A 13707-nucleotide genomic window follows, 5' to 3' on the forward strand; every position below is an offset into this window, starting at 1 on the left:
GTCGACGTCATACTTCGTTTTTCGAATTACTGTGCATGTTTTTAAATTGCTTGTCTTTTCTCTAGAGCGTTCTTGTCAGACAGAGCGTTCTTGTCAGACAGAGCGTTCTTGTCAGACAGACAGCGAAACTATTATTATAGATGACCTTGAGCTATATTTCCTTATATATTATTGTATTAAAAAATTGCAAATATTTAAAAAACTTATATTTTATTTTTAAGTTTTCAGAATGACACTTACTGAAGAATTTAATACCATTGAATACAAACTAATTTAGTATTGCTGTAAATTTACTAGCGCGTGATATTAAAATTATAACAAACCAGAATAATAACAATGGCCACGATTTAGGTGAAATGATTCAGTCATGGGGGTTGGTTAACTCTCTTCATATAAGAGAGCTTAAGCTACATATAGCAGAAATGTGAATTAGCTGTGTACAGTTGTCATGCCCCAATAATATCCCCCTCCAAAGGTTACCGATACCAGCTTTACTTTGTTAACTTTTTAAGGAGATTCCTGGTGTTAGATTGGGAGCTGTTCGCATAGTGAGGTGCATACATGGATGAGAGCAATGAACACTCAATACAAGCCCCCAGAGACGGATCCGTGCCCTAGAAATAAGATGTCTGATGTCCTAATGTACGCCTGTGGGGGGGGGGGGGGGAATAGCGAGGGTAACAAAAGAGAAGATGGCTGGATGACATCTGGGACTGGACTGGATCATCTATTACAAATAGACTAAGGGCAGAGTTTCTTTCAGGCATCATTTCGGAGGAGGGGGGGGGGGGGGCTCTGCCCCCAGAAGAAAATGGAATTTATATACAAAACATACTTTTACCAATGTCCACCCTTCCCCTGAAATTTAAGTCCCCACCCCTGAAAATTTCAAGTACGCCCCCCAAAAAAATCAATGATTTATATTTAATTATATTACAGTTTCGATGAATAATAACAATATTTGTGATCATGTGTGTATAATTAGATGTACTAGTCACAGCTTTACTTATTTCCAAGTGTTGTTCACTTTGATGGATGCTAGATTGAAAGAAAACTAGACTTTTGAACATAATTTCTGCATTTTAGACCATGGTATGGCTAACCCAATTGATCATTATCAGTATTTTTAGCTGTCCTATACAATTAAATCATTGGTCTAACAATACAAAATCAGTATACAGCTTAATTTTCGCGTGATTAGCCATATTTCGTGAAAAATGATTTTATTTTTCAATAAATGTACATGGGGCCGTTCGTTGCTAGCGTCCCATTTATGGGACGTTTTTAAAAAAATCGATATTTAAAAAAGTATTGATTTTTTTAAAAAATCCATAGTCATTCCTTCATTCAGTGCCCAAAAGCTAAACCATATCAAAAAATTATAAAAATTTGAGACCTTGGGATAATATGGGTTAATATATACTCTTTGTTAATTTATAAAACAATAAATAAAGTAAGGCAGTTTTCACATTATTACTTTTGAATACTCATGTTTTGATCACACAAAAATATCACTATAGCACAAATATATTATTATTTTTAATCACTTAAACTGTTTTATATTGACAAAAAGTATTGCTTAATATTTGTCCCTATTACCCCTAACACTGTGTTTACACTTGCTACATATATACTGTATGTGTCTAGAAAAATCTTGCAGCTAGTAAGTATAGATGTTCTGTGGGAAAAAATGTTTCATATAACATTAACTTTTTGCAAGTATTTTCTCCAAGACATGTACAGTATTCATGTCACAAGTGTAATCGCTGTATAATAATTGTTATTCAAGTTCCATTATAGTATTAGGAGTAATTAACTAGTAAAAGTATTTCTTATTTTCGTGAATAAAAAACTGTTATCACTGTAAGAAAAGTTTTACAAAAATTCCTTTGCTTTGCATGCTTGCTTAATTTGATTATTTATATTTAAAGCTAAATAAATTCACCTGTTTCACAATGTTTGCTAAAAAAAAAACAATAATTTAATCCATTGCATCATATTTTGGTCGAAAATATGTTGATCTAAAAAAGCTATTTAATACAAATCTATTTAGTCGTTACCTAGTGTTTTTGTTCCATTTTCTTAATTCAAAACTCAAATAATTCTCTGTAAAGCTTTTTGGAATTTTTTTATAACCTTGTTTCATTGTTAACATTTTTTTTTTAAAATTCACTATAAGAATTTTAATATGAATTTGATTGTTAACAGGAAGCTCAAAAAAGTCTTGTTGCTGAAAATTCTAGACTTCAACAAGCTCATAACCAGCTTCAGCTAAATAACCAACAGCCACCTAGAGCTGTAGAAACAAAGATCAATATGGACCCAGTAGGCAATAATTTTCTGAATGGACCAACTGCCGCAGTGCAGAATATGAAGGTTAGCCTTAATGATTGTGAACTGTTTCTAAATTTTTCAGTACTTTTACATTTTCATTTTATTGGTGGTTAATTTTACACTTTCTTAGTAAATAAAAGGTATGACTTATTTTTTTACTCCATGTTATTCATTAACTATTTAAGACCATAATGACGATCCCAATAGTTGGTCGCTGGCCTATCGTACAGTAACATGGCTCCCAGCTTTTGATAATATTTTCTCTTTCTAATTCGTTTTATTTCTAAATCCAAGTTTTTAATTGTCAATCTAGCTCATGATATGCTAGAGCTACTATTTTTTTGTTGTATTTCCTTGTAGTTGCCTTGTAGTTATAATATTGTGAACTAATGTTAGTGTGGGGTTTTTTTTTCATTATGTTCAGATTGACAACCTAGACAGAGAGCAACAGAAAGACAATCTAGATCAGGTCAAACCTGATGAGAGCCAAAGGGATAAAAGTCCAGATGACAATGGTGGAAAATTATATGAGGATCCTGCTCATCGCTTGGTTGCAAACAACAACCATGATCTTAGTTTTAAAAGGGAATCAGTTATAGGAAATGACAATAAGGACCTAGGTGTTAGAAGAGAAACTCCCCTATCTTTTGATATGAAAGACCATCTTGCTTTAAAGACAAATTTTAAAGCTGGAGGTAAATAAAAAATTTCCTTTTTTTATCAACAAAGAATGTTTTTGAATTGAAATTTATTATCAATACTACATGGTGTTTCACCCTATTTAAAGATTGATTTACTAGTTTCACCAATAAATACACCTCAATCCTCTATATGCAACTAACTTAGGGTTGATGCTGTGATTACATGTTTATGTGTGAATGGACACAGTGGTGTAGGCAGGGGGGAGTTGTAAATATATGTGTATCAGACATGCCTACCGTCCTGCCAAAGGCCGAATTATTCCGCTTTTTAAAAAAAAACATGTCCTGTTCCACCATCCCGCTTTTGCCAAAGTTTGTTCTTTTCTAAAAAAAAAAATCGAATTAAAACAAAGAGCAGGGAAAAAGCGATTATCTCACTTTGGCACACGTTTCCGTTTCCTTGATTACTTACAATATTTACAAGTATTTGCAAATGAATTGTAGACTTTAATTATGCCTTAAATAACATGTAGGTAGAAAAATACAAACATATCATGACTAACAGCTAATTTCTAGATCTAGATATTAAATCTATCTTGTCACTAAAAAGAAGTAACTAGGACTTTTACTAGGTAGGTCTTAACTCCTTAGCTTTAATTTATATTTTATATTACATACTAAGCCTTCAGCATTTGTTGTTCATATGGCCTAGAACATTGCAAGGCAGGATTAATTAAATCAATAATGTCATGTTACAGCTATGGTTTTTATTGTTGAGGTGGGGTTGGGGGGTCTCAGGTTACTGGTTAAACTTAAGCTAACATTAAGCAGTATTTAGATGGAGCCTACAGACTAGTTATATATAACTAGAAGCCTACTAAACACTATACCTATGCTTGTATGTATGTTACTGTGTATAATGTCATTATTTTTAATTATTTTTATTTTCGACGTAGTAAAGTAGCATCAGCATGTATGTTCCTCTTTTTTGGCTTCAAATTCCTATTTTTAGGTATGAATGTTCCTACTTTTGGTTGCCAGGGGTAGGAAGGTCTAGTGTATGTACATATGTGTGTGTGTGTGATTATATACAAATTTAAATGTATAGATTTATATGTATATATCAGTGATAAACACACTCATGAACAGTGTTGCCTCACAGCACTCACATCACATGTCATGTATTTATACTGAATCCTTAAAAAAATGAGGTCAGCAGTGGCAGAGTACATAAGGATGAGGGGGTATTTAAAAACCTTAAATGTGACTCCCAATATAAGTTGTCTCTTGTTTTTAAAGCTATTGGTGATGGTGCACATTTGTCTTTTTAACTACTTCCAAATCTTGAATGTTATATGATCATTATTATTAAGTTGGGTTGTTTTTTTTATACCCCCACATCTATGATGTTCTTTTTAGGTAATGCTGATTTAGATGAAATGAATGCTCATCACCAAGTTAGACCACCGGTTAATAACGGCCTAGACAATGATAATGAACAAATCAGAAATGGTCTGGACACTAATGTATGTTTGACCAATTATTGACTTTTATTTTCTGTTTAGTTTTCATTATCTTAAGAGAATAAAAAGTTGCAAGTGCTAAGGTACATTTTATTTTGTTTATGTGGTGTAGCAGACTTCTCCATGTTTTTTTTTACTACATGAAAAAATATTTTGTTTTCAGCAAGATGAGAGACCAGAGATAAATCCTAATGATGCACAAAAAGGACAAATCCTTGGGCCATATCTAGGCAAAGATAAAGATGAGCAGAGAAATGAAGGTCACAGGGAAAACTCCAGGAGGGAAGATTACAACATGGACACAGGAGTGAAGGTAGATGAGGATGATAATGATGTTGTCCAGGAGCATAAGGCTCCTTTGGCTTTAGGTCAGATCCAGGAACCTAATGCAATGGATAATGGACTGGACGGTGCCAAGAGCAAGGTTGATGGGCAACAGATGCCACCAATTATAAATGAAGAGGTAGGTGTTTGGTTTGATTCTTTCTCCAGTTTTTATGGACATCATTTTAGCATTGATTGTGTTACATTGTTGATGTGCAAAGATATTTTTTGTTAAAGTAAAACAATACACTACAAGCTGACCTAATGTGAGCCCAGAGTAAAAATAATGTTTGATTTTAAAAAATCATTGTTGTATATTTGATTTTTTGTTGCTTGTTTTTCTAAGCTTATACATTCATTCTTTTTTTTTAGAATGAAAGAAATGAAAATGCTGGTAAGAAAAAGTTTGGTTTTTAAACTCATTACATTTTCTTAATGTTGTTGTGTGTGTGTGTTGTTTTTTTTTTTAAATTATAGTTATTTCATTTTATATGATACAGTTTATTTTAACATTATTTGAACATAAGATAATATTAAAAAATTTACAGCTATTTGAAGATGAAATGTATACACTTCAGCGATTTTAAAAACTTCTAAAAATATTAAAGTCTAATTATAAAAAGAAATTAATTAATATAATTTTTTTACTTTAATACTTCATCTTCTCTTCTATATATTGGAGTCATTTTTAATACATTTTGTAGAATGCTAAATACATTTTTATCATTTTATTTAAGTAGATATCTTTCAAGCTATGTGCTTTTGTTCATTTCTGTCCCAATTCTTTATTTTTTATTCTTCTATGTGTTGTGAAGTTTATTCTGTACATAAGGGTCGTGGTTTTTTATTTAAACTTAAGTTAAGTTTAATACTTTAATTTGTTTAGTTAGAAAATCGTGCTATATTTTGTCCAAGTCATCGTCACTACACTATTAAAATTTAATTCTGGTTATTTGTAATCAAAACTACAAAGTTTCATTTGAAACCAATACAAATCTATTTTACCATGATTTCATTTATTTTAAAGATATATTGCCTCTCCACATATTAAAAAAACATCCACGACGTTTTAAAAAAAATGTAATTTTAAAAGGGTGTTTGATTTCTGAAAGAATCTTATATGAAAACCTTTATATTTAAAACTCCCTATTCTATCTAAACTCTCCATGCACTAACAAGCAACATTCCTATCCAAAGCTTTCTGCCAAGCTGCTTAATATTGCTCTGATCCAATATATCCAGCTTAATGTTACTTACTTCATTATAGTCTAGAAAAAGAAATTATTTGTAAACGCAATATTTTTATTTTCACTGTCTCAATATATCTCTGTTTCTGTTGTAGCTGGTTTTAAGGATCTGAATCCAGTGAAAAGAAAGGGTATTACTTTTGTTTTTAAAATTTAAATGTTCTATCAATCAAGGAGCACAGATATATCCCAAAAATATTTTTGTAGCATTTTATTTTTTGAATGGATATCAACCAAGGCAGTTGGCAAAATAGAGTTGGGTTTAAATGTAGAAGAAAGTCTAACATATTTTTTATAACTGTCAGTAAATTAACAGGAAAAATTTTATTTGCCTTCTGAATTTAGCTAAAAATATTATTGGTAACATTTATTACTGTAGCCAGCATGTGACTTTTCTCTTTGTTGGTATCCATTATCATTTAATTGCAACTAATATTGAAAAAGTTTTAATTTCAATTTTATCAGGCCACTTGCACTAAATCCTTTTTGTGCAGATTATTATTTTTGATAAATAAGCTTCAAGATTATCATTATTTTTAACTTGGTCTTATGGAGTTATAAAAATACATATTTATTACCACTACATTTTTAAGTACAGGTATACCTTGTTATACATTAAAAAGTATTAAAATGTAGTTTCAAGAAAAAAATTTAATTAATTTCCTTTTTAAATTTTAAAGGGTATCCAGGGTAGAAATTTATGTTGTATGTTGATGAATAGCCTTAAATAAGCTGCAGCATATATATTTTTATGTAGTAAAGTCCAAGAATTCTAGCCTCACAGCTTGGGTGAATCGTGTTCTCCTTATCAAGGAAGTTTCATTCTGCAGCATTACAAATAATTAGCCAAATCTCCTAAGATGCCTGCTATTTAACTGAACACGTTATTTAATGGTATAAATTTATTTGACCCAAACATAATGAGATTGTAAAAGTGTACTTTGTTTTCAATGCTACCTTATTTTTAAAGTAAATAAAAGTTCCCCTTTCTGACCTAACAATCCATAGGGCAGATGAAGTAGAGTTCATGTTTCTTGAACTCGGCATATTAATGAATGGCGTGGTCAGCACTATGCCCAGCAGACTATACTTTCCCTAATGTGAGTCAGTTACCCATCAGAGCTGGGTGGACTCAGGGACCTCCTGCAGTTTCAAGTCCAGGCCAAGATCCAAACTCAGGACTTTCAGGTTAACAGTTGCTAGCACTCTACCCTCTGACCACACCGCCCCTTTTTACCTTATTTTTAGTCTAACTAATTATAAAATAATTGTGGAGAGTTAAATCAGTAAAGTGAAGGTTACCTGTACTTAACTGTGTGGTAAAGCTTAAATATCCCTATATTCTACTATATTTATTTGAGGGTGCTAGTTATACTTATTCTCACTTCTTTTTTTTCAAATTACTGATTTTAGCTCCATTACAAAATTTAACCCAATCAATGATTTTAGATGCATTATAAATTCTAAGATTAGAGGTGATTTTATTAACATATTAACGGTGAATGAATTTTCGTGAAATATTTAGTTGGTCCATCATTCTTAAACACACATTTTCCAGTCAATATACTACCAGTGTTTCACCTTTTCTCATGTTGTTTATCATTAATGCAACAAACTTTCATTCATATGATGTTGAACTACATTCTCAATTTTGTGAAGAATCTGTACTGTATTGAAGTTTCACTTCAAGTTTTAACATTTCTAATTTGTCTGAGTGCAAATAATGTTTTCAATAGCTTGACTTCAGCATTATCTTTTTAAAATTGACATTTTTTTTTTTAATTCTTGATATACGATTTGACATTCCTGAATTAGATTTTACTTTTTAATCCATCTACATAAGAATTTTAAAAATGATATATTAACTGATTATTAATTGTCACAATAAAAAAGTTTTTTTAAAACTAAAAGCATCTGAAATTTATTGTAATATAAAAACATACAAAACATGATGGTAATTATAATGTATCATATTTAACAAAGAAATTCTTAATGATATAGTTCTGTACCATATGTAGAGTTTTGACGAATTTCAGTTGTTTTATATCACATGTATATGAATACTTGCTTCTATGAATGTTACTTTGATTTTTTTTACTTTCATATTTACCTCTTTTTTTTCAAATCTCCAACATTTGAACTTACTTATATCCACCGCATACCTAGCCTGCATTATTTTGTATGTCAATCATTACCATCCCCATGTGCCTCTTGTAGAAAACCAGTACTTTGGAGAAGATGGAAATGCTCAAAAGTTGGATATCGGTGAGGAGGAACAGCAAGGTGAAGATGAACAAGACAGAGAAGGGAGGGATGATCGGGATCAGTTCCCAGAGGACCAAGCCAACCAAGAAAATGATAACCAAGATTTAGACGCTGCTAACAACTAAGGAATTTTCCTTAACCTGTTGTGCAGGTCTGAACTTTTGGGGGCTGCTCCTCATACGGCAGTTTTATCTGTACACCATGGGCATCACCGCAGTCTCTCTTTTAAATCTTGCATACCTTTTTCTTCCCGCTTTGTTTAGATCAATGATTTTAAAGATTTACTAGCATGATCCTTAACCTAAGTAGCAGTTTGCTTCATTACAGCGGAAAAAATAAAATAATATACAGCATGTGTTATTCCAATTTTTAAAGTGTGCAGTAATTTTAGGTGGACCAAGTATAATTAACTCAGGTTTTCATAATTTTATTCCACAAATCTGATGTGTCACACATTTTAAATTTAGTTTTTCCAGGTGTGGCATTGCTAAATGTTTATCAAGTAATTTCCCCACAATACAGTTCACCAAGCTCATTACTGTTTCATTACTAAATGCATTTTAATGACCTATTTCAGCTGTTACAAAAATCATTGGTTTATGCTTATGCCAGCTAAAATATCACTTAACGCTTATAACTAATTTGATTTTTGTTTTCAGTTGTTAGAATAAGTGGATAAATATTTTTAACTGTGTGTATTGCTTTAAATCTTTCTTTTTAATTCTAGTAATGTAATAAACTAACAATTTCTGTATTGATACACTTACCAAGCTAGTAAAAAATAGCACTCTAGTACTTTTGAGATACTGTTCTGTAAGTTTAATAAATTGCCCTCACAGAAGAATTATGAGACTAGAGTAGAGCTGATTTCATGTCCTAATCAACTGTTTAAAAAACACTAACATTCATGAATGTATCCTCACCCACTTCACAGTGTATCATCATAATTTTACCATTTTATCACTAGATAAATTCATCCAATATTAGTGCATAAAACTTCTTAGTTTTACATGGCTTCTACAAATTCGGTACTGCAAGGGGCTTCAGATTTCTCTTTTGTTGTAACCAAATTTATCCCCACAAATGTTTATAGAAAAGAATCTCATTAAAAGAGCCTAGAACATTATCTCATTTTAAAAATTAAGGATAGAAACCTTTAGCTAATCTTCACTTTTAAGCATTGCTGTGGTTTGTTTTTAAACGAGTGGCATTGTTATGGTGTTTTTTTTTGCTACCAATTTGTTCAACCAACTACATTGCCTGTTTATATGTATATGTGTATATATATATATATATATATATATATATATATATATATATATATATATATATTGATACACGACCATTGGCCAGCATCCTAGCAATACCATTTTAGGAGTTAAAATTAAAATACTAGCATGTGTCATTATGTATTCTCTCTTCAAAATCATTGACTAACTAAAACTGAAATCTTAGAAGCCCTTTTTAGTACAGTGAACTATACATCATGCATCTCAATAAAATTCAATGCACATTTGCATATGTAGATTTTTTTCTCTCATTAAACTTGAATTGAGTTAGCTCAAAGTTAAGATTAAAATCTACTCATGTTTCACTGTTAATATAATCAGGTAGCATAGAAACAATTTTTCAAGATATTTCTGTTGCAGTGTTGAATGTTGTGTGGTAACTTACAATTCTAATATCTAGATGAAACAGAAAAATCTGCGTATTTTAAAGAGCCTTACTTTGATAAGATTACATTTTTTCTTAGATTGCAAAGCCAACTTGATGTAAACATTTGCTCCTGGACATTTATGTTAGGGTTTTAAAATGGCTATAAAAAATCTGAACTATTTTTAGAGGGTTTTTAATCATTCAAAATTCTATGTTTAAAAATCACTGCTTGGTATAAAAAAAAATTGAAAAATTGTGTATGTTATGTTATCAATTATAAGCAAGCTTTATAATATTTAAACAGATGGTTTTTTTTCTTTTAGCAGCAGCTAAAAATTTTAAAACAGCTAGGATAAATTGTTTCTTTACCACATTTTGCTACATACATGTCATGAGTTGCTGTACCATTTAAACAAAAATCATCAACCCAGCCATTTTTTTCTGCATATACAAATTTTAAGGGATAGTCTCCTAATGAAAATAGTTATTTTTGTTTCTTTTACTTACTAAGATTTCCTATCAGTTTTATTGTATCACATAGTTCTATCATACTTTATGATCATATCTTTTCTCTTAACAAAATCATTTCATTTAACATCCATAGATCCCAATTAACACTCTGATTAATTACTAATTAATTTTAAAGTAAGCATTTGAGAGTTCCATTACTAACATGTAATATTTCCCACACATATGTGATGACTTTTGTTTTATGCTCACATTTATTTTCAGCACGTAGTAGATAACATAATTTATTAATTCATTGCATTCATATTTCTCTTAACTGATACATTTAATTTGTAGTCTTTCATTTAAGCATTTATACGATGTTTAATAGACTTTTTTTTTAAATATGACTATAAGTGTTCACTTCTCTTAATTCTGCATTGAGACATATTGTACTGCTATCTAGATGTGCACCAGTTGTTTCAGTCACTTAATAGATATAGCAAATTTTACTAAAATCCTCAAACTAATAACATGAGGTATTTCTGTGGCTTGAGGAAAAAAATTCAGAAATGAGAGAAGAGAAAGAAAAAAATATTTAGTCTAATTTCATCTCATTAATATGTAATGGGTGCCAATATTTTAAATTAAATAACTAAAATATGGTAAATAAAGTATTTAATATTTAATTACTTATAAAATTATCATAAAACTGCTAATTGTTTAAAGTTTCCAATATATTAAATGTTTTGTCTTTGATTCAATTTACCGGCTCTTGTTAAAACCTGAACCATTTTATTTGTTTATCACACAAAAGTAAGCTAATAACTGTTTTTTTTCTCTAAATCAACAGCTAACAAGGAATCGTTGAAAGTTGTAAATCCAGTGGAACCAGACATTTAATCAGAGCCAGGGAAACTACTGTGGAAATGATGGGGAGGGCTGAAATTGTCTAACTGCCTGTAGGAGAACATGTTTTTATTTCAATATCAAAATATGTTGATGCAATGTCAAGTGCTCAATAACAAATAGAAATACAATGGTATGCTTTCAGACTTGTGAGATTAGTAGTAGTTCTTTGATTTGTTTTTGAATTTCATTCCAAATAATATTTTGCAAATTCTTTTTAGATTTTTTTTAAAATCTCTTATTAAATGTTCTTTCTCAACCTGTCCATTATCTGCCAAAGGTGGATTTAAATAGTTACTTGGTTAACCCTATGATTTTTTTTACACTTTATTATATTCCATGTGTACAGCAAGCATCCGGGGATATATTTTTATGGTGTTTTTTTGTAGCCCTTGTACATATTTTCTAGAATCCAGTGGGTTTCAAGTTGTTAGTATGTGTTCATTGTTGTCCTAGGTATGTATAGGTTAAACATGTAAACAGCTCTTGAAGCCAGTCTTTTTGCATCTGATCCTGCTTGTGTAACTCAAATCTTAATCCAAGTGGATTTTTTGTTATTTCTAGCTGTCATTGAATAAGCCATTTATTGGGTCTGATGTTTTTTGATGATTTATGGCTGGAGAACAAAAAGGTTCCTATATTATCTGGGAAAAAAAACAGTATCTTCTATCCAGCTGTAGCAAAAACAAGTTAAAAATTAAATTTTCCATTTTATTATAAAAGGCTGATAGCAAAAAATTGACTATAATTCAATGTCCATTGAAGTAGATTAAAACATAGCGTTTATAATTTTATCAGTTGTTTTTTCTCCCCACCCCAAACCTTACCCAACCTGCTCCCTTCGTAGTTAAATTTTCATGAACAAAATAGTAGCTCTACTAAGTTTAATGACAATGTTGTTGATGATGTGGTGTTGTTTCTTTTTTAACTATAAGAAAATATTTTGCAACTATCCTCCAGTGTGATATAAATGATATCCAAATGTAGTAAGAATATTCTATTCTTGAATTAATTAAACTGTTACTAGCTTTACTTTCATTTCTAAATCTGTAAAATATCTGGGTTTTTTTATTGAATTGAATTAAAATTCAATTTACTATGTATGTGACTCGCAATTAAGGTGTTTCATCTTTTCATGCAGTTTGTGAAATATCCATTATCTGCAATTCATATTTAAATGTGTTAAGGTATGCTGAAGGAGCTAAACTGTTGTGATTTATGGATTGCGTATAGATCTATATTGTACACATTCATTTGATGTTTTGGAGCATATGAGCCTTAAAATGTGTGCTGTATGTTTAAAATTTGAGGTCATGATGAAAGTTGACTGATTGGAGTTTGTGTACAAATATTAAGAGACTATTACGGTATTTTTATTTTTATACATTCAATTTTATTTTTTTTATTTTCCATGTTTAGAAATTTGATTTAATTAAGCTTTATACTAATGTGCTATATTATTTCATATGTATGGTGAAAAAAAAGATTCTTGGGTTGAACTTTTCCTTGGGATACTAAAGTGACTAAATGTATTGATAATTATATTTAATGATCAACTATATTTGCCTTGGTTATTGATCTGTTAGTTAAGTTCTTTTCAAAGTACCAAGTGATACTGTTATTACTTGACTAATTAGGATTCAACAGAACTTTCACATTATTTTCAGCTTAATTGTTAAAACACTATTATGCTTGAACCTGATAACTTTTAAAAAATTGTCATCAAGATTTTAATGAATCTAGCTTTATTCTTTCATTTTAAGTACCTAAGATATAGTTTTCAACATATTTTTTTTCTCTGATTAGATCTTGTGATAATGGTCTGCAAAACTGTGATTTAAATGAAGTTTTTCAAATGAATTGTCTGGATATAAAATTTGGAAGAAGGCCCAAATTAAATTGATTCTACTGCCATTTTTATGTAATGTTTTAACCTTTCTGGTGTCTGCTGGTTTTCAACAACTATACAATTAACTAACTTTTACATGACTAACTGGTGTTAGGGGGTATTTGCATTCAATTTTAACAAAAAATAGTGTATCAATGACACCATGCATAATATTTTTTAATGTATATAATCAAATATTAAATTGGGTTAGAACAAGGGGGGTTGTTACCTCTGTTAGTAATTTTCATATAAATTGGTATAAGAATAGTTTTATTTTCAACTTTATAATTTACAGCTTTAATGTTTTATGAAAAGGTTGGATTCTCTTATTTAACAGAAATTGATCATTCTGAAGGTGATGAATGTTGTATAAAAATGTAACAAGGAAATAACTTGCTATGTTGCATCATAAGGCATTGTTGTTCCATTTTAAAATGCACTAAATATTTTTCAAGATCATTTGTGTTGGTTTG

General features: G+C 30.2%; 1 protein-coding gene across 9 annotated transcripts in view; it reads left to right on the plus strand.

Moving 5' to 3' along the window:
- LOC131932315 (neurofilament medium polypeptide) overlaps positions 1–13691 on the plus strand; it is a 30237-nt gene extending 16546 nt beyond the window's left edge. For 6 of the 9 annotated variants that reach the window (XM_059289190.1, XM_059289195.1, XM_059289193.1 and 3 more), the window contains 8 exons: positions 2209–2376; positions 2759–3029; positions 4395–4501; positions 4662–4961; positions 5195–5216; positions 6165–6200; positions 8287–8485; positions 11291–13691. In XM_059289190.1, coding sequence (XP_059145173.1) covers positions 2209–2376; positions 2759–3029; positions 4395–4501; positions 4662–4961; positions 5195–5216; positions 6165–6200; positions 8287–8459 — 1077 coding nt within the window. In that variant the 3' untranslated portion in view covers positions 8460–8485; positions 11291–13691. The remainder of the gene's footprint in view (positions 1–2208; positions 2377–2758; positions 3030–4394; positions 4502–4661; positions 4962–5194; positions 5217–6164; positions 6201–8286; positions 8486–11290) is intronic. The other 3 variants (XM_059289197.1, XM_059289192.1, XM_059289198.1) reach the window with 3 other exon arrangements.
- Positions 13692–13707: the final 16 nt, after the last annotated feature.

This window comes from Physella acuta, unplaced genomic scaffold (genome assembly GCF_028476545.2).
Source record: "Physella acuta isolate Inbredline_101_S28 unplaced genomic scaffold, ASM2847654v3 ptg002136l, whole genome shotgun sequence".
Lineage (NCBI taxonomy): Eukaryota > Metazoa > Mollusca > Gastropoda > Physidae > Physella > Physella acuta.